Source organism: Lates calcarifer, linkage group LG7_2 (genome assembly GCF_001640805.2).
Source record: "Lates calcarifer isolate ASB-BC8 linkage group LG7_2, TLL_Latcal_v3, whole genome shotgun sequence".
Classification (NCBI taxonomy): domain Eukaryota; kingdom Metazoa; phylum Chordata; class Actinopteri; family Centropomidae; genus Lates; species Lates calcarifer.
In genome coordinates this window covers 7,737,142-7,763,311 of record NC_066854.1, presented here as the reverse complement: position 1 = coordinate 7,763,311, position 26,170 = coordinate 7,737,142, and the positions used below count along the sequence as shown (strand labels likewise).

Here is a 26,170-nt window from a genome sequence, read left to right as displayed (position 1 = left end):
ATTTTATCAAGCCACAGCCAGCAATGTGTTTTAAAATAAAGCGAAGCATGACAACGCGGTGCAGTTCAAAAGTTCAGGTGTCACATTGTGGCTGCCGAGAGAGATCGTACAAAATGATATTAGGACAAGACGTATCACAGTGCTTACAGATGATGATAGGATCCTGTGTGATCATGCTGCAGCACATTCAAAGGAGGCATTTGTCCAATAAAAGGTTCCAGGCTCATGTGAGATGTTTGCTCGTGTTTGAAATGAGTAATGATGCTGTAATATTCTGCCTCCCAGGCACAGAGCTGCTTGCTTTCACCCATGCTGTGTGGTTTCCGTAACACAAGCCACACACCTCTGTTCTCGCGTGATCCCTGGTCTGTGTAAAAACTCGCTAGTACACTCACAGATAATGTATAGTTACAAATCCAAACTCAAACTCAGATGTTTTTCAAGATGACCCTAAGGTGTGTGTCTGTACGTCACCTGGAGCATTTCAGTGAGTCATCGCGGTGCTACAGTCTCCCTGGCAGTGTACAGCATCAAGGATCCTGGTGCACTTTCATTTCCACCCAACTACACGGCACCAGCTTACCGCTGTCCTCGACTTTTATACACACCACCTGCCAGATGTTTGTGTGGGAGGGTTCATGCTTCGTGGTTCCTCGTTTTCAGCAGCCCTCCTGTTTATCTCTCTCTCACACACATGAATCCTCACTGGTAGACACAAACACACACACTCAAAGCTTTCACTAACAAGTATGATGGATATGACTCTTTTTGGAAAACAAAGATAGATTTTTTTTTCTTTGCTAACACCTACAGTGTTTCAGCTCAGTCTATGTTGCGTCACACATGGGTGCCACCTCTTTAAAAAGCCATCAGCGTGGATCTATATCCCAACCTTGTGGAGCCCCACATCTCTGCCCGACTGGCTGCCCAATGGAGAAGGATGAGTGTCAGGAAAGCTCACAGGAATTAAGGGAAAGGGGTAAATTCATTTCCCTTTCACATACATACTCTCAAAAGCCTTAACCCAGGAAGTAACCTTTACGCTCCTCTGCAGGAGATCAGCTTAGTACTACTTCATAATTAGTTTTTATAAAGCAGCTAGTCCATGTAGCTACAAAATAATTACCCCTAATGGTTCTTCATTGTGCATGGTCAATAAAAGAAATTTCACTGCAAGCATGATATTTTCTGTGCGGTAGCAATTATTAGCAGCACTTTGTAAAGTTAATATAAGATATTGCCATGGTAGCAGTGGTTGTAGTTTGTCTTTATTTCCCCAGCACTTTACAATCTGCTTTGTTTAGTCTGTTCATTGATCAACAAGTATTAGATGAGTTTTCATATTCAGATGCCCCACAGCAGGCAGCAGATGAATGCACAAGTGGCACTCGTACCTTTTCACACTATTAGCCCCATGCATCATTAAACACGGGGTTTGAAATAGCTGCAATTTTTGTAACCTTAAAAAGATTATCTGCACATACATCGTTCCTGCTTTGCACAGCAGCCCAGCAGGAGATATTGAGCTCTGTTTATCATCATTGTTTTCCTGTTGTGCTCCTTTTGTCACAGTTACAAATGCTCTAAACAGGCTTTATAAGTATGACTGGGTTTATTTTGCCATCTGCTTGTTTGTTTTACACTTGCTTTAGCTGGACTTGCTAACATTAGCAGACTCTGGGGCATTACAATTACAGCTGGGAACAGCTAAAAAGCTGCATTCCTTTTACTTCCCACAGGCAATGCTTCATCGTGTTAGAAGCCATTCTTTCCTTGTGTAAAATGATTTTCCTTCCTTGATTTGAAAACACCGTACCCTCACATCTTTGAGCGTCAGATTAAGAGAAACCATTACTTCAACATTCTCATCCACCTCACGCCCTGATCAGCCATCTTTGCAGAGATGAGCAAGGAGTCAGGGATTGCACTTCTCTTTGCAGTAAAATCACACTGTAAATGTACATGACCAAGTCTATACAAAGGGTCCAAAATTTGCTTTTGGGAATTGAGTAATTAGTAAAATCAAGAGTGTTCCCATCAGTCACAGCTCTGCTTTGGTTTTACTTCTTATTAGCAAATATTAGCATCATAAACACACTGAACTGAGATTGTTGACATGGTAATTACATTGCACGTGCTAGCGTTGTCACCGTGTGCATGTTAGCGTGCTGATGTTAGCATTTAGATCAAAGCACAGCTGTGCTTGAGTACAGCCTCGCAGAGCTTCTAGCTTGACTGTAGCTGACTCATAGTTTTGTTAATGCAAACATTCTGGTAATTTGCCCTGACAATATTACCTCTCATCTTGAGAGGCTGGCAGTGTGTATAGGAGTTGTTTTTATCCATGCCTCAACTTCAGCTGAGAGATTTTACTTTAGCTCTAGCACTGAAACAAACTATCTCCCAGTATCAGATCAGCTTAATCAATTGTTCTTTTTAAATGGTTTTTGAGCTCCCACCTGTAGACTGACTAAAGCCACAATGTCTGACTTATAAGTCACAGCTTTAGCACTGGCCACAGATTACAGATACTAGTTTCTATTAAAGAAGAGCTTTGTAAGGAAGTGCCTAGTTTGTTCAAAAGTGTTAAATATATACTTTGACATTTTGAGGTGTCATCTTTTCCTGGCAGCTTGTTGGCATTGTCAGTGCTTCTCACTGCAGCCAGTTTGCTATATCATGATGCTGTTCTTTCCCCTCATTTAAATGAGGAAGACAGCGATAATGAAGAGGAGGCTGAGAAAAATCCATTTTTTGCTAATGAACACAACACCCCGCCAAGTGTTAAGTGAAGAAAAATAGGCATCTAAGTGTCATAGTGTCCTGCCGCTACAGTCAGTGTGATCGAGTCAGAGCAGTGGGTTCTAGTCGTTTGCATGTGTTGGCTGAATTCTGTTTAACAAAAACATCAAAAGAGCTTTTTTTTTTCCTCCCTCGCTAACCCTCGTGGCAAAATGTTCTGTGATAGGTCAGCACTGTAGTGCATCATGACAGTCACACTATTATGCCCGTACCAACATGTCACAACCAATAGACCTCAAGCGCCTCAGCAAGTCAAGAAAGGAGTATTTTTCATGGGAGAAATCTGTCATGACTCATTCAATGCCTGCATCTTGTCAGTTACAGACTGTCACCTCCTACCTTTGTTATGTGCTTTTGTTTTACAGGTGAACTAAAACACTAACACTGGAGGCTGCCACAAATATCAGCAGATTATAAAACTTAGAATTAAACCAGCCTAATATATTTATCTGCATATTTAGAATTTGAGAAAGATAAGTGTAAATGTACAATATAATGGTATTTTTCTAGCAGTTCTATGTAGAAAATGTAAAATCAGGGACAATGCCTGAGACTTGCACTCCACTCGGATGGAAGTTTATAATTCCAAGGTCATGATTTATGAATTTTAGGATGCATATTGTAGACACAACTCAAATTTCCTTGGGGTAAAGTTTTTTTTTTGTCAGAAAAATCCATATTTTATTAAAGAGTCAATACTTTCTACTTATGACTTTTTGACTGCCTGCAGTCTAGAGTTATTGTTTTCCTTAGGTTTTTTTTTTTTTTTTTTTTTTTTTTTTGGTACACAGACTCAGAACATCTGATCTGACGTTGTTATTTGCAATCTGTAGTCACAGAGCGTACCTGCAAACACTGGGACTCCAAAATTAAAAACACAACTTGAGCTCTATATGTTCTCTGATGTTCTGAGTCTGTTTTTTTTTTTTTTTTTTTCCTCTTTTACGTGTTTTGCCTCATCCCAATCAGACTTCTTAAAAGAGGGCTGTCAAAAGCTGCTTTGATTTACACCTCACAGTCAGTAATGAGCCAACTGGACTCCCTTTTGGGGTAAATGTTTCAAGTCATGTCAGTGTTGCAGCTTGTATGTTAGTTTCATTTTACTGACCACAGTGGCTGTCCACCATCAGAAACTTCATGTTCGACATTGTCTTCGGCTCAAATAACAGATCCTCTTTTTATCAGCTTGCTGTTCCCTGATCTGTCTGGGTCCAAATCAGATTGCTCCAAAAGTCTACCATATCTACTTTGTCATGCCAGGCAAACACTTTCTGCGTGTTTTTCTTAAGATGAATGAAGGGGAAATGAAGGGAGCAGGCAATTATTCTTGACTCTTTCACTCTCTCAGGTAAAATTACCAAAGCCAGAAAGAACATTAACAATCCAACAATCCCCTCCTTTAATATATCCAGTTTACATGCTGTATCTCACTGCTGCTCTGCTTCATATTCAAATAGACACACAAATTTGTCACTGGTTTAGTAAATTAGGAGGCAAATCAGGTCCATAGCAATGTTTCTGTCACTTTTTAGCAGGTGTTTTTCTGATCTGCTCAAATTTTAACTATAGCATATTAATTAAAGCTGCTGTAATCAATATTTCTACTAACAATTGATCAAATGACTGCGTGCAATGTGAAAGGTGTTTTTCATAGTGGCACCCCATTTACTCGACTCCACCATTCTCCTCAGCTTTACTTGGCTCTTTAGAGGCTTTTGGACTGTTGTGAAAAAGCTGTCTGCCCAGTATAAAAACAAAGAAAAAAGAAAGTTAGCAGCCAGCTGTTGAAAAAAGCAGAACATTAAACAGCAAAAGCAAACAAAAACTTTTCTTGGGAGTTGGGAGTTTAGAAGGTGTAGACAGAATATTGGACATTCAGCAGTTAGACACAAACAAGACTCTCAGGGGATAATAATGCTGCTCTCTGTCTGCTGAATATTGTGAGGTGAACCAAAACATTAAAGACCATAAAAACCAAAACAATGAGCTGAAAGGTGGTAAAGCGTTCTGTAGAAATAGGGAGAACTACAGAGTTGGTTTCAGGACTGTAAGTGGCACTTTGCACATTAGTTATTGTAGTCCATTGTTAATATAAAAATATGAATTGGTGCAGCTTTAAAGCCTGTTTGGCTCATTTAGTTTGCATGTACCAAATAAAACGCCCAAAGAATTTAGTCAGGTAGAATAATTGCAATGAAGCCAGACTCTATTCAATTTAAAGTATTAAAAAATCTGGTTAACTTGGTTAAAGGCAACCGCAAAAGTCATCCATGTGATTCCCTTTTTCTTTGCTCTCTGCCGCCCCCTGCAGGACAATCCGGGAACACCTGGGGGAACAGGAGGTTTCCATCTCTCTGACCATCGACTCTCTGGAGGAGAGTGACCTCGGCAACTACTCCTGCTACGTGGAGAACGGCAACGGGCGGAGACAAGCCAACATTCAGCTCACCAAGAAAGGTGAGGCAGGTGCACACACAAAAGGTTTTACAGTATGTTACCATGAATATAGGAGATGAATGTAAGAGCCTTGGTGTTTAATAATGGTGTGTTACTGCATTGGAGGTGAAAAACACAATTTACTACCACAGGCCTTCACTCTGACAATGAGCGAATCTCTCAGAGCAATTTACTGAGTACAAAGAGGAACAACTAGTGGGATTCTGGGAATTGACCAGTTGTTTCCCGCCTCAGGGAGGGAAAAAAATGGGACAGTATTGTAGATGGTCCAGAAAGCCTATTCATCCACCTCGGCCTGAGGAAGCATTAGTTTGCAGAGAAAGAAAAAGGGCTTTTCGGAGAGAGAGGCAGCCTTTGGTGTTATGATGCCAGACAAGCTGTTTGACTGTCTGGCAATGACCTCCCCCAACACACACACACACATACACACAAATCCTCCTTTGATCGCCAAACTCTCACTCAGACATTTTCTCATCTTTCATCACTGGCCACTGTTGCCCTCCCCCCTCCTTCTTGTCTTTTTTTTCCCCCTGATTTCACCTCACAGAGGAAAACTGTTTGAAAGTTGATTCTGTGATGATTTTAAATAGGGATGCTCACATTTCAATGTGGTTATATAAGTGAGTTTTTTTCTTTCTTTTTTTTTTAATTTTTAGCTAGGCTGGGGGGGGGGGGGGGGGGGGGGTCCTCTGCAGCCTTAAAGTTGTCAGTGTTGAATACATTTACATAGTAGATATTTTTCCTCTCTTTTAAGCTCGCAGCTTTGGATCCAGCTTTGATGGCAGCCCAGTTCCCCTCCATTTGCTATATTAAAGGGGTTTATGCTGCACAGTCGAATCTCAGAATAAACCGGAGAAGATTAGCCTGGTCCTCGCAGGATTGCGGGTCTACGAGAAATTGACCCGTTTCCATGTTTTTTTATTTGCTGCATCCGCGGTGCGTTGCAGTGCGGCACAGTGCCGAGGCCAGTCAGTGTTTATGCCGCTTTTTCGAAAATGCGTCAAAGTTTTCCTCGCTCGTCTCTTGAAGCTGTGAAAACAGTACCCTGAATCAGCGTGAGAACGTCTTTACTCTCTCCCCGCTCGCCTCTCCCTCTGTCCCATGCACACAGACACACACATTCAAACACTTTGAACCATGCAGCATCAATCAGAAGATGTGTCCTTATTTACACTTCTTGTACAACTTCTTGTAGTCGAGAAGTTGAGATTCTCCAAGTCCCCGTGACCAACTTTTTTTTTGCCATGGCAACATATCCTCAGATAATATGTTTCTCCCACAACAGCAGCAACTAGTAAACAGCTGCCTGTGCTGTATAATGATAAGTTACATGTAGATTCTTGATTGGGAAAATAAGGAGCAGCTCAGCTTTCACAATTCTCACTGCGCCCCCCCCCCCGTTTTTTACCATCCAACCCCTACTCTGCCTTTTTTTCTTCCTCTTTATCTCCCTCCCTAGACAGAGATGCAGAAATAGAGGGAGAGAAAGGGGTGATAAATTGCCCGATGCCATTTGGCTCCATCAAATCCAGCCTTCTAGTCGTCAGGAGCTAATTTGTCTTAATCTGTCCCACTGCAGCGCTGCTACAATATGGATGCCAGGCAGAGAAGACTTGGCCTCCTCCACTGTAATCTCTGCTGCTTGAGGAGCAGCTGGCTCGTTACTCTGTCCAGATATGTGAGGAGAGAAGCAGATATCTGAGGCAAGAGGGCAGAGCGGAGGTGGAGAGGACAGTGAGGAGGAAGTGAGGGGAGAAGTGGAGTTGCTTGGAAGCCACTTCTTGCAGTGCTTGTTAGCCACGGCACATCTTTTAGAAAAGTAAACTAATTCAGGACGATTCCCAGGCTGAGGGGAGAGAGGCTTAGACAAGAGGAGGAAGTCAGAGGCTCCATAAGAAAACCGGTGCTCACGCTGTCGGGTTTGTTTGCGCGTTTTGTTTGTGTACGTGCGCGTCTGTCCGTCAGAGAGTTTGGCTGAAGGTCGTCGCCCCGGACGGGCACGAGGCTCGTTAGCTCTCCAGAACATCATCCTTCATCATGGGAGCTGTCAGCCTGATGGCCGCTGCAGTGGGATGGGCAGTGCGCACTCCAACGAGGTTAAATGGGCGTCGGGTGATGGATGGCGACGCACGCGAGTCCTCTCCTTTCCGTGTTTACGTGCGTGCGTGCGGCATTGCGGCAAGTCCAGCCTTTTACTGTTGTCCATTAGTCAGCCAATGAAGGCTGACCACCCAGATTTTGTGAGGCGTAGCCAAGAGGAAATGTTGAGCTGCAAAAGATGGAATGACATCCGATAGAAAACAAGAAAGAAAGAAACCTTGAAAAAGAGACAAGATCATGAAAAGATAAAGCAAACGACTTGATTTTCAAGGCAAGGTAGTAGACCATGGAGTCTAATGGTTGAGTCCATTGTCCTGTGGAGTGAAATATCACCTCTCCTCCTCCTGAATGACTCTAGTAGTCAGGCCTCTACAGAATATTTTGTCTTTCTAAAAAACAGTACAAGTAACAGTTTTATAGAATCAGTTGGAAACCTGAAATATCAACAGTGAAGTCCAGTAGTTCGGTGAGTTTAGCCTCCACTGATGCTTTTCATGAGTTCACGTCAGGCTACAGTGATGACGGATGGCCGGGTGAGCGGACCACTTCGATCCGTCCACAAACAGGCAGTTCAGCTAACCGCCGGGAGCTTCACTTCGCCTGGCGCCTCTCTGCAGCAGCGCACGCGTGTAACCGATCTTCATAAGCGCAGTGGTTTGATCTGTCACATGCTATTGTCGCGGCCCGGGCTGCTTCAGTGTGAGTTTTTTATTATCTAATCAAGCCAGGGGGGGCGTTAAGTGACAGGTATAGAAGCGGTTGTACTTTCATTACAATTGGAGTTATGTGTCACCTGGATACAATCCAGCCACGCTGACAATATTAGCAATGAGGAAAGATGGAGAGGAAAAGCAAGAAAAACTGATACAAACAGCGGGTGGATGAATATAGCCGCAGGAGATGATTAAAAGCCATTTTCAAGCAAATGTGGAGGTGCGGCAAAAAGTCATTTCACGACATCGAATCTTGTAACAGTAACTGGTGCAACTTATCCATCATGACTGATTCATGCATTATTTCACAGGTACTGATGCTCTGTAGTTGGATTTTGGTGTTATAATGCATATGAGCAGAATAATAAAAGAAAAGGTTTTGACATAGAACTGTGCCACTTTGGTTTTTGTAGAATAGAGGGAAAAAACATTGAAATGATAAATGTGATGACAAAAAGGGTCATGTTGTTACTCAAGCAGATTAAACTGACAGTAAATGTAGTGATTGAGAGCAAATTGACGTGTTTACTTAACTTTTTCTGACATTTCCAGGTAAGAAAAAGTAGAAATAGATCATAAATAATAAAAATGTGACATTCTGCAGTATATGGATAATTGATGTCTGGAGACAGCCAGTCCACCACAGTGTTGTGATGATGATTCTTCAAGAGAAATAAGGGGCAATCACAAGAAGAATTTGACCAATTAAAGTCTACACATGCCCCTTTTTATACTTTGCAGGTTATCTGGTACTTGCTTGTGCTTGTTTTCTTGGTTTCACTTAAACAAACGATTTCTCTCTTCGGCACATTAGCAGAGCTGATGTACACGGTGGAGCTGGCCGGGGGTCTGGGCGCCATCCTGATGCTGCTGATCTGTCTGGTGACGCTGTACAAGTGCTACAGGATCGAGCTCATGCTCTTCTACAGGAACCACTTTGGCAGTGAGGATATAGATGGAGGTAAGATGAGATAAGGAGCCAGACACAATTTACTTTACACCACTATATAGTAATCTCCCGTAATCTGCGATACCGCAATGTTTGCTGTTTGGTGGAGGATTTTTAAAGCACCTTCCACTGCTGTGAAAGCATCCTTTCTTTCCTCTGTAGGGATCAAATCCCAAACCAGAGCAGTATCAGTGCTGCTCTGCACGCATTTATTTTTACACAGAAAACACCTGGGCTATTTTTCATATCTTAAAGCTGCACGTGGTACTATTTTTATGTAAATATACATCTGTTTTATCGGTCTAAATGACATAGTGGCTGCAACAGAGGAGAGCCTCCCATAGTTTCTAACTCATAAATTCTGCTGTCAATTTCAGGGAGTCTTCTCAACGCACTGGAAGAGCTAAATCAAAAATTATATGCAAAATACTCTGTGAACTGTCTCCTAAACAGCAGCAAACAAGTCACCAATCTTTGATGTCGTTTCCTTTCTTGTCACATTTGCATCCTCGTAAAAACTAATCACAAGCCGGCCTTGTAAAAAATGTTCACGCTGGGTGCCGTTCCCTGACATCACGATGCATGACTTCTGGGTAATGAAGTTTGGATTTTCAAACGGCTCCCTCTCGCTGTGTTTCGGAGCCTCAAACAGGCAAAGTTGTGAAAATAAAAACGCGGCCTTGATCACTTGAATTCTGCGGTGCCTGGCATGCTTTGTATTTCCGGGTACGTTTGGTTGTTGTGTATTTTTATCATTGTTATTCTGTTGGATTGCAGCCAAACACAGGCAGACAAAACAATGTGAATATTTTCTAGTAAGCAGCTTTTGTCAACTACCAATATGCTGCATATGAACATCCTGTCACCGCCACGTTGTTAATAGCTTCATATCTTCTCAGACTTTGCTTCCTAGACTTCATTCACCATAATGTAATGCATGTTTGTAGCAATATGTTACTTGAGAGTCCTTTTTCCTGAGGTGTTTACAGAACGTTGATTAACTTATTTATTTTGCGCAGCATATAATGGAGTTTAATTGCAGCAAAGGGCTGGATTTTTATGCCAATTATTCTGAATCAGGCAGAAATGGCCTCAGTCATACTGGGGAAATCCATTATAGTTAAGACAAAGAGACATTTTTCCCATGACAATAGCCTCAGAAGACCAGATGCAACGTAGGCAATGGTCAATAGGCATGCATTGAGACCAGAAATAGCACTGCCTTAACAAAAACACAAGAGCCTGTGTTAATTTAATTTGATTCACTTCACCAACTCAGTATCAATCCTGCTTTCCAGGGAGTCCTGTGTACAATAAAACAAGTACAACAGAACAAAAGATCAAAAGTAATGGTGTTTGGGTTTTAGTTTACATCTGAGTATTTATTTCCTGTGGCTGGTGATGAGTCCATCCCAACAATTCCACACATTTTTGACAAATTTTAAGACTAATATCAATACAGTTACTGTCCATAATGCTGTTCATACCAGTCCTTTGCTAACCTTATATATGGAGTGACCTGTCTTTGAGACATCTAGCTCTGTTAATCCCTTCCCCACCTTTTTTTGTTACACTGCTGTAGTGTTGGATTCAGGCTGTGCCACAGTAATCTAAGTAAGTAGGTAGAAGGTCAACTACACAGTGAAATGAACTTCCCTTGGCTCTGCTTGTTGCACCCAAACCACCTACCAGTTTATAATTGTGCGAGCATCTTGCTACATTTTAAAGCTGTTGCACCCGTGTTGTTCTCCTGTTTATCTCTAAATGCTGTTACTTGCAGCACATTATCTTGAGTTATTGAAAAAGGTTCCAGGAAGTGTAGTGTTTCTTTGACGGACAAAAGTGATCCAACGCTCCACTGTAAAATGATTTCTGGAAAAATCACAAATAGCTGACAATGAACAGAATTACTGTAATCATTGCTAGTCAAAGACACAGCAAGGCTGTGACTCTGCACATGATGCTTTCCTATGCGTCTGCATGCAGACTGCACATGACAAAGTGCAAAAGTGACAGGTGATATATTCTGAAATGGCTCTATAAAGGAAATCAAAACACAGTCCCTGCACCAGACAAAAACATTGACTCTGAGGCCCCTTTAGCAATAGCAGAAGAAAAAAAGATCCTCTGATTGGACCTGGTGGCTGAGTCTTGGCTTGAAAATGCATCAAACTAAGACAAGGAGCAAGTTTTAATTTGATTCCCCTGTAATGAGTCTCTGAAGTACGAGCGCCGCAATGAATTCAGGGGGAATGAGATTAGTTCAGAGAGGCTGAGGGACTGTACCTAGTGGAAAAAGAGACAGCGGGAGAGTTATGAGTGTTAAAAGGTAAGAAGTATTCTGTACCGCGCTCCTCTCCTCATACACTGCCTAACCGTGATGGCTGCTACATCAGACATTTCAATGAAAGTCATTACCTGCCGGCTGTGTTGAACTTCCGGTCCCCAGGAAAGCGGGGGCTCCGCCGTAATGGATGGCCCAGAGGCGGTTGTGTTGAAAAAGGGGACGGAAAAAAAATGTCGGGCCTTGAACTTAATGCCAAACAGCAATTGTCTCCTTTAATTGTGCCACCCGAGCGAGTGCTTGGAGAGAGAAACAGATTTTCAATTTGTTCTCCAGTATAAGGGGATCAGGTTCAATAAGACACAGCACGCTGCCTCCAGAGCTCTCAGGAGACCCCTGATACTTTCCTCCACGCCACGGTCGATTAAATCACTTCACTGCCACCTCTGGCGCACACGCTTGCGAAACTCGCACCTGCACCGCGAGTCATCTCTTGAGTTCCAAAGACAAGCAAGTATGACATGTGAACAGCAAAGGATGAGGCATTAAATAAACTGGAAACGGTTGCCAGTTGAGAGGAGACAAAACGGTCGCTAAGCAATGGCAGGAGGTGGTTAACCGAAATCCCATCTCTATGGTAACCACTGCACTGACAGGGAGAAGTAGCTGCATGTAAGTTATAGTTGCACACACACATTTTTCATCAATAAAGCCCTTAAGCCAGTGTGTCGGATGCACAGAGATGTTTTTTTTTTTATATAACTTTTGTATAACTCTGCACACACTGCCAAGAAAGTGCTCATGTTTCTTTGTGGCCACTCGAAGAACTAATGGAAAGCCTGCCTCCCTCTTCTGCCAGATGTAAAATTGTAAGCTTTACGTAACAATAGGACGGACTGTCAGCTATTTGTCAGCGGCGCAATTTAGTTAAAGACCACTCAGTTGTCACATTGTGTGGGTGTCAGTGGAATCAATAATAGGCTTCGTGATGACAACAGCCGAGAGAGCTTGTCAAGGAGGTGGGAACTCATCAGCGCTCCGCCATAAATACGAATGTCAGCGTTGTCAGCGCATCGCGGAATTATGAGGCTCCGTCTGTGTTAGGTGTAGTTTGGCCACTGTAATGCATCCAGTTTCATTTGCACGTTTTACATGCAGAGGTAAACATCAGGAAGAGGCTCATTTGTAAACCAAAAGCCAAGGGGTATTGTCAGATGTGATCAGAGACAAAAGACAAATGGAGAGTTTACACTATGTTCTTTCTGTGTGAATGAGACATTAATCATTACAGAGGAATATATAGACACATAATTATGTGATATAACAATACATACACTATATACAGTTCTCTCATGTGAGTGTTTGCTGCTTTTCTCTGTTTATTATCATTATATTTTGAGGTTTTGAAATGTTGATTGGACAAAACAAGACATGTGACGACGTCATCTTGGGCTCTTAGACTTTTCTTTATTCCTCCAGGGCCTTCATTTAGTATCAGTGGCACTCAGTGGTAACTTAAAGGTACTCATTATTACTTTAGTGATTTATTTTCTTCTAATGCAACAGTTCTTACACTAAGTCTGTAGTCTGGTTTCATGTGCTTCTCTAGCACCGCTAGCTAAAGATAGTAGTCTACTGCAACAACACAACAACTAATCCTTCCTTGATGAGTCTGATGTTCAGTTTTTGTTAAAACTTCTTTGGAGAGGTGTTCGTGGTCACTTTGGCAGCTGTAGTTTGTAGCACTGTTGAATCATATTGTTATTCTGAGAGGTGTTTCTAATATTTAATGTATTCCATTTATATCAATAAGAGTAGACAAGACTCCATTTGTTTTAACTATGTTTACCTAACACAGAAGCAACTGAGTGCGTGTGAGAAAATGTGTAAGCATGGTGAACACACAGCCCAGAAAATCATACTGTATGCAAGCAAATCACTAAGGACCAAACTACATTTTTTAAACAAAATTCAATTACTGCATCTCAAAGACAGTCTACTTTCCTCTGTCAGATGCAAACCCATATTCTTCAGGGTAAATTGAATTATGGAAAACAAAATGGTATGGGTTTTTTTTTTTTAATAAAAAATAGCGCTCAGCTTCTCATTAGCAGTCCACCCCATGTGCTTTTGTAGCCTCCCACTTAAGTATGTGTGTTACGTTGCAATCTACTCTCCATTAAACATAATGGAGCCCAGAGATATCCCAGAGATTACTCCTCCATCTCTCTCGGCGCTCTCCACCTTAAGTTCACGAGTTCACAATCTAACTGTGGGCTCTCCACGCACATGTGCATACATTAACCCCCTCCCCTCCACCTGATTCCCTTCGCGGCCGGCACGTGGGACAGAGGAGTGCGAGGTGTCGGATGTGGTTTCGGAGGTGTGCTGCGCCCTCAGATACACCTCATCAGTCCTTCCTTAAGATTCAAGAAGAAGGTCGTTCCGCCCTCGAGATTCACCCTCACCCTCTCCTCTCTCTCTTTCTCACTACAGACGAGTGAATCAGCTCCACGAAAATAGCCCTTGATCTGCCTACACAGCTTTTGTTTAAAAGCTACCAGAGAAAAACAGAGAAGGAGATTTATGTCACCGTAAAGTAGAATATAAGCCTCGGAGTTAGTTACACTAAGTGATTATGTGGTTACATTTCAATTATTTTTTCATGTCCCCGATGTTGTAAAATGAATTGCATGTTATAAAGATGAATTAGATTAATTACATGGTGTCATGTAAGAGTGGTGAGCACTTGCCAAAATTCAAGATTACCCATTGGGAAGTGAGTGAATCTTGTTGACAGTCTCATAGCCCAGAGAGAAGCACGAGTGTAAAATGGAGAGGATATTGCTACAAACACGGGGGCGCTCTACTGAGAGTCGAATCCCCTCCTCTTCAATCCGTCTGCTTCTCTCTACCCCACTTTCTCTGGTCCTCTCTAGCGTCTGGACAGGTTAAATGTCAGCCTCGTTGTCCGTGCCACCGTGAAGCAGCGTAATGAAGACAGGAACTCGCAGATCCAAACCTTGCTCGCGTCTCTAATGAGTTTACCTCAAAGGCTGCGTTCACACTGCAGCTCAAAGTGTCCCAGTTTAGATTTTTCCCTCCTATTGTGACACAGATATGAGGGCTTCAGTGAATAAAGAAACACATAGAATCTGACATTTTCAATTCTGGTGAATATGACTGCAAAATATGACATGCACTGTATCTGATTTATCTGTAAACATGTCTATGTTTTCATTTCACTCCAAAACTATGAGCATTGATTTGCCGCTATAACATTCTCTGCTCCTCTGGGACGGCTCTCCTCAAGATTCCTCAGGGTTCTTGCTCCGTGACTACATGGATTTGCCGTAGTCACAGGAGCAGTAGTGAGGTCAGGCCACAGATATTGGGTGATAAGACCTGGCTCCCAGCTGGCGTTCCAGTTTATTCCCATGGAGTAAAAGGTCAGGGCTCTCTGCAGGCCAGTCAGGTTCTTCCACGCCAAACTGGGGAAACCATTTTGTTTTAAACCTGGCTATGTGCACAGGGCCGGTGTCACACAAAAGCAGAAAACGACCTCCCCTATCTGTTACCACAAAGTTGTAGACATAGGCACAGCATTGCAGTTAAGTTGTTACTGTAGGAGCCCAAAGCTGTTATCTCCTTCCTGTAGTAGTAAGAGGCTCTGGGATATCTCACTTCCATGTCCTCCATTCCCATCCTCCTGCCTCATCGGACTGAAGCGCTCCAGCCTGAGAAGAAACATTAAAGTCCTCCCTCTTTCCTCACTTTCCGTCTCTCCGCTCAGTCCTCTCAAAACCTGTCATCAATCAGAGCTTTCATGTGGGCGACGGAGCCACACCGCGCACTGGCCCTAGCAGGCAGTGTTGGGCATTTAGCTCAGGCTGGAGTCTAATTTGTTTTGCCTGCAGTGGGCAAAGTAGCTATCGAGGTAACATTATTCGTCAGGGGGGACGGAGCAGTAATGAAAAGCACTCAAATGGGCAGAGGTGCCCAGAGGTCAGTGTAATGGAGGCGTCCCGTCTCAATGAAGTCTCCCAGTGAATGAATAGCTCTCTGTGCACCAGTATGAAAATAGATTGTGAGTATCTGGGGTATGGCAGTGCATAACTTTGCTGACCAAAGCAGGAAATATTATGTTCAAATCATAAAACATACACGCTGTTAATTGAAGCAAAGTGGTTTGGGGAGCTTTTAACGCCCATACATGAAGTGATGTAAGTATTCAAGGGAGCGGAGTTGCTTTTATTCAGTTTGCTGAAACCAGGGTTTTATTTCCTCTCTATTCACCTTCATGATAGCAGGGATTATAAAACTAAATGAAAGGGTCTGTTTGAAGGATCTTAAGACAATAAAGACTCTGCTAACAAAAGTCACAGTGTTGGATAACAGGAGCTGTTCCCCCCACCCCCACCCTCCCTTCTTCTTCTACCTGCAGATAACAAGGACTACGACGCTTACCTGTCCTACACCAAAGTGGACCCGGACCAGTGGAGCCAGGAGACCCGAGAGGAGGAGCGCTTTGCCCTGGAGATCCTCCCCGACGTGCTGGAGAAGCATTATGGGTATAAACTCTTCATTCCAGACAGGGACTTGATCCCCACAGGAAGTAAGCTCTCTCTCTCACGGCGATGTCAAAGTTGTGTCGAATGTTTTGTCACTTGGTGTTTTGCTCGTGTTGTCAGTCGCAGTGGTGATGTGGCTTGTTTGTCGTTTTCTGTTATGCATCTGTGCTGTGGCGTAACTAGACCTGTTTTAATGAGCATTTTCTAACGTCTGGCTGAGCTGTAGTGGATCAGTAAGCTGAAAGGAGACATTTAGGTGCTTTTAGGTTTCATTTTTAAAAAGAAAATAGGAAAAGAACAGAGAAAATCCAAACCATCATCAACGTTTTGTAATATTCTTTTCTTTTCGGTGGTTAATTTGGATTCAGCTGCTGATAACAGCCCAGCCCTGCATTTTTTGTAGTTGCTGGGCAACAACAAGCTGCACAAACAGAGCAAAAAAAGTACCTGCACACTGCTATCTCGTTCCCAGGTGTTCTTTAATTCTGCACGAACTCGACAACGAATGAACCACCAAAGGTCCTCCTCAGATAAAGCTGCGGTGTGCAGATACACGCTTTGCTGGTACTTTCTGCTGTTGCAAGGGGATAAGGGGATACGAGGATAGATTGTGGAGGAGCTTGACTAATAAAAAACAAATGAAATAACTATTTGATTTCAAAAATATATTCACATATTGTGTCAGCTGTAACACCTGAACAGCATGGCACTGAGACTGAGAATGCATGAAAAGTAGATAGAGAGCGAGAGAAGTTGAAAAAGCATAGAGGAGAGTGATGGGTTAATGGTTAAAATAGATAGTAGTGTGGGGAAAAACAGATGAAAGGATTAGCTAAAACCAAACAGTTAAAATAGCAAAAAGGAGGGGGTACATTGTTGAAAAAGATAGTTTAAAGTAATGGATTAATGGTTGAAACCTCCACCTCTTGGCAGTAGTACAGATTGAAATGTGACCAAACCAACTTAAACACAGATATTTCTACAGTATAAACAATAGAACAGAGTTAAAGAGGAATTGATTAACAGTATTTTATGAATCTGATACTTAAGAAAGAAGATGAATTTATTCTGCAGAGCTGGATTATTTATCACGTAACGTGTAGTTTTGAGGATGAGATGATATAATAGCAGTTTAATCAAACTAAGAAATGTGCTGCATATAATAACATAATTCTTGGATATGTAGTTTTACTTCTGTCATTTCAGTCAATTATGCATAATTGTCTACCCACTGTACTCTTACTGAGAAGTTTTCAGTGCAGAACTCTCTGAATACCTCTCCCACTACAGGAGTTCACCACCTCAGTTTAAACTTGCTCTCTGATTTACAAAACGTTAAGCAATCACTGAGGTCAGCCCCTGTTCCAGCTGTGGAAGTGAACTATAAAAAAGCTTCCTACATTGTGCCTTGACAAAAACTCACTAGAGGTCTGGGAAAAGGTCTGGACTTAGTAGTCAGTTCTTTATGTGCTCTTTATGTAAGTATTTGAAGTGCATTATCACACTATGTAAAGCCTGTGGGAGGCATAATAGCCCATAATACATATGCAGAATAATTAGCGGAAAGAGCCAACCCTGTTATTACACTCTGTGTTCCTGATCCAGCTCCATACAGACTGCACCTCTGCATGCTGCTGTGTAATGATGTCAGCTGTACAATCAAAAAGCTCTTTATGCATGGATATTAATGCATGTTTTGCTACAGTATATTTCTAATGGAGCCTCTCACCATGCCCTGTGCTTATCTTTGATTGACTCATCACACAGATGAGTTTGATAATATCATTATGTTATTAGCCTCCATCTGAATACTTGCATCTGCCTGTCTTCCCGCACATACCGCCATCACTAATTATGTTCCTCTTCAGTGGCATTGCGCCAAGGTTATAAACCGAATCCCTTGCTGTGATTATGTGCTCGATGCAGGGGGACTGTTGTAATATGGGAAAAATGGCATAAAAATGCAAGGATTGAGAGGAATCTAAAGCGCGTCTGTCGCTATTCCAACCCGGTGGCACAGCTCACTGGCTGATTGTTTCCATGTATAAACATTTAGTTCCCTTTGGGAACCTATTAGCATCTCAACAGTCGATATAATACTAAAGCATAATCCACAGCTATAGATAAACACACTTTGGCCATTTGGGGTTTCAGCACGTGTCAACAATCCTCCTTCTGAGCTGCTGATAAGTAACGTGTTATTCCACAGCATGCTGGATTATTTCCAACATGTTAAGCATCTCACCACAATGACAGATTTCTTATACGTCTAGTGTACGTTCAGTGTGTTTTAACAGGCTCGACTGGCACGACTTGGCTGAAGTCCCTCCGCCAAAATAAAAGCCCTTTCCTTGTCTTTTTTATGCTACACGTCCCATATTAAACTGGAATAAACTGGTCAGCGCGATTACAGTTTCACAATCGCCAGTGGAACATCAGTGGAGAAACACAGTTTATGCCAGAGCCATGTCCCCACATTGACAGAACTGTTTTTTTTTTAAATGCTTTCCTGCAAATCTTTTTGATCATACTTTGAATGTAAATATCTATGTTTAGGTTTCACCAATGATCATTTCCAGGATGACACAAGACTACTTAGAGGTACTTTTTTCCCCAGATTTTTAACGCTCGTGTCGACACACACTGACACAGACTTTTTTAATTCCATAGAAAGTCATTTTGGAAACACTTCATAATAAGTCATAGCAGGTTGTTGTTAATGGCATTACATTCATGTGCTTCATATATCAGTAATTAGCCATAACTACTTGGTGTTTTTATTTTGTTACCAAGCAATATTTACTGGTCTATGATGCATTTATAAATTATTTATATACATTTTTTTTATGACTTATTAAAAAGTTTTTCCTTAATTTCCTCATTTTTTTCACCTGCATTTACCTTTCTTAAAGAATAGTAATATATTTTTGATGTGCTTAGGAAAATAGATGAGTGGGGTTAACAGCATTAAGATAAGTCCAACTTAAATATATGAAAAATGTTTTGTAATGTCTAAACCTGATGTAATTTATAGCTACTGTACATGTAGTCCCACCAAACAGGCATCAAGTATTTTGGCAACTGTAGACCTAGCATGATTTTCTCTTGTGTATTCTGTTACAGTCAACACAGATGAAATGTAGGAGCCATTTGAAACAGAAACAGAATTTCATCCTACCAAGGGATATAATTTACAAACACAACCCATCAAAATCATATCAAGACATAATCAGAACGAGAGAGGCATGAGTTGTGACTTGAAGGGAGAGACAATGCAAATTTCATGGTGATCTTTTAGTCTGTGATATTGTGGCCCAGTGGAGGTGTAACTGAAATGTCACAGCTTCTAATCTGCCCTGAAGTGTAGCTGTTGCTTTATCAGAACAAACTGTGGTCACCGACGGTGCCGGCAACTTTATTTGGGCAGATCCCTGTCGCATGGAATTTGAGAGCGATATTGCAAGTCAGTGAGTCACAAAGTCACAAGATAAAATATGGAGGAAACACGGCCAAAAGACTTTTCATTAACTGACATAAACTGCCACTCCAGCTGCTTAGCATAGGGAGCATTTCAAATGCTTATACCTTGCTACTTCTGTACTTCCTGCTATTCAGACCCCTATCACTTTTTTTCTGGTGTTGAAATGTTTGGACTTTTTCATAAAAAAAAAATTCAGACAAAACTGGAGCGAGAGGGGAAACAGTGATTTTCTGCCCCATGTAATTTAGCATTGATTTTGTTTTTATGTAGACGGAAATCAATTATTACACTTGCAAGGCTTTGATTGTAAAGCTTGTGAGGTCTCTGAAAGGAGGAATTTAATCTATAAAGCTATAAAGTGTTACCAGACAGCACCCCAAGAGGGTAGATTTACTTTCAGTTTAATCAATTCAAAACATAAAATGAAACTACGACTCATTAGCTAATTATATAGTATCCATTTATCCGTTCCCGGTTGTTTTATTCATGATAAGATAAAAGAAAAAGGTGTTTTTGCCTGATTGGTTGAACGTAAACAGGGGAGTTTCAGCTCCAGGGACGTATTACGGCGAATTACCGCACAAGGACCAATTACCAAACAGCAGAGAGATTGACTTGTCATGTTAAAGTGAAGGGTGACTTCAAATCTAAGTTTACTCTAATCAGACCTCTCTCATCGTGAAGCCTCAGGCGGAGACATGACATGAAAGGAGGAGTTCATTCTCAGAGACATGGAGAGGAGGACCAAGATGAGATGTGGCATTTGTTTGTTTAAATATCAGCAGAGACACTAAGATATTATCCCCACACACACACTCTCACTCTCTTTCTCTCCACACACAAACACAAGACAGTCATACGCTTTGGTTGGGAAGCGAAGTTTAGTTAATCCCGTCTACCTGCTGTCTAGGAGCTGCTCTGTCTTCGTAGAAGAAGGCAGGCATTAGCTCCACACACACACAGGCTCAGACACACACACTTCCCTCCTCCTTCTGACACCCAGGACAGGCCCGGGGAAACACTTAATCACATTCATTATTACCCAAGCAGCTGGGCTACTCATTAGGGACGTGAACACAATACTGTATTTACTGTAAACTCACACTTGTTTTAGCTTCAGGTGTTAGATGCAAATTTAAGCTGACGCAGGAATCTTGCTTGGCTTTGAGTGTTTTATGTTTACCGTCATCTTACAGTAAAACCAAGTGGTCCCCCTCCCCTTGTTTTTGTCTGTAATTCTTTACAAGTACATCGTATTATCAAACGCTGCAGAGGCTGTAGATGTATTTGAGTTAGAATATATAATCAGATCTATTTTATCTTCATTTGATGTATCAATGTCCTCACGCCGTGTCTCTGAATAAATTAGCGTTACTGCAGATGTTGGAATTCATCAGATGTTTCCTTTAAACGACTTCAGCCTTTTTTCAGAAATCACACTTTTTTTGTCTGAAGTTAATTGGATTGGGCTGTCTTAAAGGGAGTAGTTTGGGAAAGCAGTTGCTATGAGGCCAAGAGAGTTCTTCAGATAGGCCGCGTGATACGTTTCATCATATTTTCATCAGCCATTAGCTCTATGTAGTCTACAATTTAAGTCAGCTGAATTGAATAAATATGCTATACAAGCAAGTGGAAGTCACACAAATAGAAAATATGTCAATCGTTTTTACCGGTTTTTAAGTTATCGACGTCTCTGTCTCTGTATGTGTGTGTGTCCAGCCTACATCGAGGACGTTGCGCGCTGTGTGGACCAGAGCAAGCGCCTCATCATCGTCATGACGCCCAGCTATGTCGTGCGGAGGGGGTGGAGCATTTTTGAGCTGGAGACGCGGCTGCGCAACATGCTGGTGACCGGCGAGATCAAGGTCATCCTGATCGAGTGCGCCGAGCTGCGCGGCATCATGAACTATCAGGAAGTGGAGGCCCTCAAACACACCATCAAGATGCTGACGGTCATCAAGTGGCGCGGGCCGTCCAGCAACAAGCTCAACTCCAAGTTCTGGAAGCAGCTGCTCTACGAGATGCCCTTCAAGCGCATGGAGCCCCTGAGCATCTCCCACGAGCAGGTGCTGGATGTCAGCGAGCAGGGCCCCTTCGGCGAGCTCCAGACCGTCTCGGCCATCTCCATGGCAGCAGCCACCTCCACCGCCATGGCGACGGCACACCCGGACTTGCGCTCGACCTTCCACAACTCTTGCCACACTCAGATGAGGCAGAAACACTATTACCGTAGCTACGACTACGACCTGCCGCCCGGCGGCACGCTCCCACCGCTCTCCACGCTAGGCAACCAGCACACCTACTGCAACATCCCCATGACGCTCATCAACGGACAGCGGCCGCAGTCCAAGTCGCCGCGCCAGCAGAGTCTGGAGGAGGCCCACGGCAACAACGCCATGCTGCCGCTGCTGCCCAGAGAGACCAGTATATCCAGCGTCATCTGGTGACAGAGACGGTGCCGGGCAGGGTAGACTGGATCTATACGATGTCCATCACGAGAAGGACTCTGGCACTCGGGGCCCTGAACGCACCGGAGCCAGATGAACCCGAATGGCACTTCTTGGTTACTTGCTGCTGTTGAATTTGCACCAGGAAACAACACCAAGGGGAGGGAGGGAGGACGGGGGCGTCAGACACACTGGACAAATTGGTGATGGAGATGGTGGCAGATTTTTTTTTGTTTGTTTGTTTGTTTTGGTCTAATAAGAGCTTTTATTGAATCCCAACAACAAAAAAAGAAGCAAGGAGAACTTTTTTGTATGCCTGTATAAACACTCACGTAACACAAGCCAACACCTATGATAATTTACCCAGAGAGTAAAGGAATACAGGGTCCTGTACATACGTTTTTCTAATTCTTTGTAGCATCAGTGTTTGGGACTTGTTTCTTCTTTATGTTTTATCATCAGTTGGGACTCTTTTTTTTATTTCTTTAGTTTCAGTTTGTACAAAAGTGAAGCAATGGCCTGTGAGACGTGTTGGTTAAACCGTTGTTACCTTTATCTTAATTTGTTGGCTGGTGTAGTTTATAAAGCTTTTAGGTTCTTTGGGGGAGGTAGGGGACCTTCGTGAGACGAGAAGACAGTCCGTTCGGGGGATTTTCTGGGAGTTCCGGTTCCGCCGGGCTGCAGCGAGGGTTGAGAATCCGGACTCAACCAGAATATGCAAAATACGGAGTCCAGGGAGCAGGGGGCGGAAGGAGATTCCCGAATCAGTTGTAATGGAGTAGTTTTGGAAGCGTCGTATCAGCGAAGGGGGACATGAAGAACATGGTGCTAGGCTTCACATCTCTCTGTTTCTCTCACGATAACATTTACTTTAAAAGAAAAAAAACAACCTTGCTATTTACCTTAACAGATGATTATATCACCGAAAGTTAATTATGTGTATTATTTTATGAAAAAAGAAAAGTCTATTTTTGTAACTGAGGGATATTTGCTTAGAGAAGTTATACCTATAAAGACTCAGATAGAGGGAATTGAGGAAACCTAATAAAAAGAAGTGTTTTGTTATATGGAACTGCATAGCTCACAAACATCGATAGGTCGTTCACTAAATGTCTTACCCTTATATTGCAAGAGGAAAAAAAAAGTTTGTTTGTGTTTTCATCATTAAAAAGAGGAGTTCTGACATTTCCACCTCGCAACGGATGGCAGCTCAGCAAGCTTTTCATGTTCATTGATTTTACAGTCATCGCAGCGATTCACAGTTGATTTAACCGGGATGGAGCCACACTTGTCGACGATGTCACTACAGATGGGAAGAGAGGAAAGCCATGGCGTCCAGGGTCACCTGACACACTCACTGTACCTGGTTTCCCTCTGTCGGACCAATCAAAGACCGTCCAGGGCTAAACCTTCACCTCTGTTGTTAATTTTGTCGCCATCCCCCTTTCTCGACGGAAACCATTCGTCTGTCGAGCCTCGCTCTCGGATAAATAAAACAGGGCTTTCGCATCCTGGTTCGGAACACGTTTGAGTCAGCCCCGCCGTACTGCTGTTGGACGGACGGAAGAATACAAAACCATAACGACGAAGAGTTTCATTCCAAAATAAAGTAAATACCTAACGACAGTCGCTGATAATGATAAAGTTGTATATGTTATTTTAACGTTTAGTTACGAATAGAAAAAGTAACCTTTTAGACGATGTAATCAAATTTTTTATTGTTGTCCTACTGACCAATAATTATCAAGGGGTGGAGTCTCCTCAGAAACCAATAGCCTTTTAGAATGAAACCCTTCAAAATAAGATGTAATTAATGCTTGAGAGTGACAGGAATGTATTTAAAATGCAAATTAAACCCTGGAGTGTATGTAACTATACAATAGAAATGCTACTTAAAGCAAGTTAGACCAAAGCAAGCTACAGTGAACCATCCTCACGCATCCACGCGATCGGTACGATTTCATCAAATCATGCGAAACAAGAGCTAGCCTCATGAAATCCACTCAGACCTGTGAACTCTGCAGCTGTGCCATATCATTTGTTTTTTGCAGAAACTAACCTCATACTAAAATACCTAACACATCTCACGACGTAGATGTTTTCATTCAGTGCCATAAAATATGCAAAGGGATGAACTCGTAAAACAATAATGAGAAATTGTGTTTTTTTTTCTCCCCTTTAGCTTCTTGCAATCTTCACTTATTGCGTTTTGAATTTGCTTTTACTGAATATTTCAGAACAGGCCTGGGGTTTTTTGATTTTTTTATTTTTTTTAAGTTTCAACGCGTTTGCTGTAAGCTGACAGTCCTCTTCATTCAAGTTCTATCAATCAGCCAATAGATGATAACCAGGCCTGTTCTCATCCACCTCAATCAGACCCCCCGACCCCCCTCTCCCGTGAAAAGTAAGACGTGGATTACGTTCAAGAGCATGCATTTTTGAACAGAGGAGTGCGTTGTGCTCTTTGACGCGGCATTGTGTAAATATAATCGAGACAATAACGTGATTTAAGATGAAGACAATCGAGCCATATTCATGAAACCAGTGGTCATTATTCACAGGGCTTCTCGGAGTAGAAATACTGACGCCCGGCCTGAGGGTTAACGTTGGGCGTCAGCGCTCCTTCTCTTGGAAGCCGTGTGAATACAAGCGTTTGCATTTTCTAAGTGGGGCGAGACACATTTTTGTTTCATGATGAATCGAACATTTCTGGCAACGTGGCTTTGATGGTAAAGATGATGACGACGATGATGATGAATAACAATGACAATATATAGCACAGAATTATTCCAGGCACTTTCACGACTCTTGAGACGACGTCTCTCCTGTTTCTGATTTATTTTCTATTATGTATCTGCAATGTTCATTAAAAGAGATACTGTTATTATTAATAAAACCACATTTACGGTAATGTGCTTTCTTCAGTCCTGTGTGTGTGTGTGTGTGTGTGTGTGGTGAGAGCGAGAGAGCTGTGTTTGTTTGCACAAAATGCCACCTGGCTCGCTTTGTTTATGGAGCGGGCGGCATAGATTGCTGACAGTGCCTGGATCCCTTCTCCTGGCGGGGAGCCGACGCAGCCCCTGCCGCCATAACTCTGCACCCGCCCCCCTCTCCAGTAAAACCTTGAAACAACGATCAATACGTCTCCTTATTCCACTCAGAGACCGAATCAGGCCGGGCCTCGTTCGTTTTAGAATAAGACTAAATCAGGGGGAGTCAATGCATCAAGAAACACTTTAAAAATCTCCACGTCCCGGTCGTCGTTTGACCTTTAGTGCACTTTTGGCGCGCAAACAGCTGGCACGGATCACCTCCCAAAATGGATTTGTTGTTTAGTATACAAGATGCAGCTCTCATTTTATATGATCATGCAAATTCTAAATATATTTAGAGTTCAAACTTAGACTCTGACAGTGTTGGTTTTTTTTTTTCCTGAGAACAATGTTTAATATATGCAGCAGTGAGAACATTTTAAACTGTCGAGCTGTTTCTAGAATCCAGCAGAAAACGCAGTGACTCAGTTGCATGTGTCTACTTCATGCGTAAGGCTTTTTCAGAGGGAATTAGTCCACTGAAAACTACAGGCGAGCTTGCTCAGTAAAACTGTCACATTTAATGTCTCTAAGAAAACAGGATCCCCTTTTCTTCCAGCGTGCTTGCAGGCGGATAAACAATCCTTTTTTCTCTTTTTTCTTTTCCTCCTCTCCCTCTGAGCACCGTGCCCATAGCGGAGCCATTTACTTACTTTGTCGAGATCAAAGCAGCAACATCGGAGAGAAAAAGAACAACCACAGGTACACGGGGAGGAATCTTGAAATACCGCCAGGCTGCGATGATTAGCCTAAGTATGCTCGTCTTGTATGATGAGAAGTTGGTCACATTTTGGTTGTTGTCAGCTGCAGGTACTGGCCACATTAGACAGCACGGGTGTAGCTGATATGGCTATCCCTAAGCACTGTGGCTCGTATAAGCACAGACAGGCTTTAAAGTGGTCTCTAGATGTGAACGGATGTTTACTCTTCATGCAAATCAGCCACTGAAGCCTGTAAATGTCAGCGATGAGTTCTCCAGCTGAAGGTCGGATGCAACTACTGCCTGTTAAGTCTGTGTGGTTGCATAATTTGAAATCTCCTCTCTTAATCCTGTTTACATTAGTCAAGTGCTTATTTTGATTATTCAGAGAAATTAGTAGAAATCTGTGTTTTTACACGTTAAAAAGACATTTTACACACCGTGATTCTGTTTTAGAAGATAATCTTAAGTATAGTTGTCAACATCTCCATGACAACAGAGCAAACTGTGTAGAGTAGTTGAAAGTTCCAGAAAAAGCCAGGAAGTAGCCTCGTCCAGGCTTTTAAAAGACTCT

General features: G+C 42.4%; 1 protein-coding gene across 3 annotated transcripts in view; it reads left to right on the top strand.

The window, feature by feature from the left end:
• LOC108872990 (interleukin-1 receptor accessory protein-like 1) overlaps positions 1-22,359 on the top strand; it is a 266,950-nt gene extending 244,591 nt beyond the window's left edge. For 2 of the 3 annotated variants that reach the window (XM_018660973.2, XM_018660974.2), the window contains 5 exons: positions 5,114-5,259; positions 8,887-9,033; positions 15,750-15,920; positions 18,433-18,477; positions 21,077-22,359. In XM_018660973.2, coding sequence (XP_018516489.1) covers positions 5,114-5,259; positions 8,887-9,033; positions 15,750-15,920; positions 18,433-18,477; positions 21,077-21,804 — 1,237 coding nt within the window. In that variant the 3' untranslated portion in view covers positions 21,805-22,359. The remainder of the gene's footprint in view (positions 1-5,113; positions 5,260-8,886; positions 9,034-15,749; positions 15,921-18,432; positions 18,478-21,076) is intronic. The other variant, XM_051066061.1, reaches the window with a different exon arrangement.
• Positions 22,360-26,170: the final 3,811 nt, after the last annotated feature.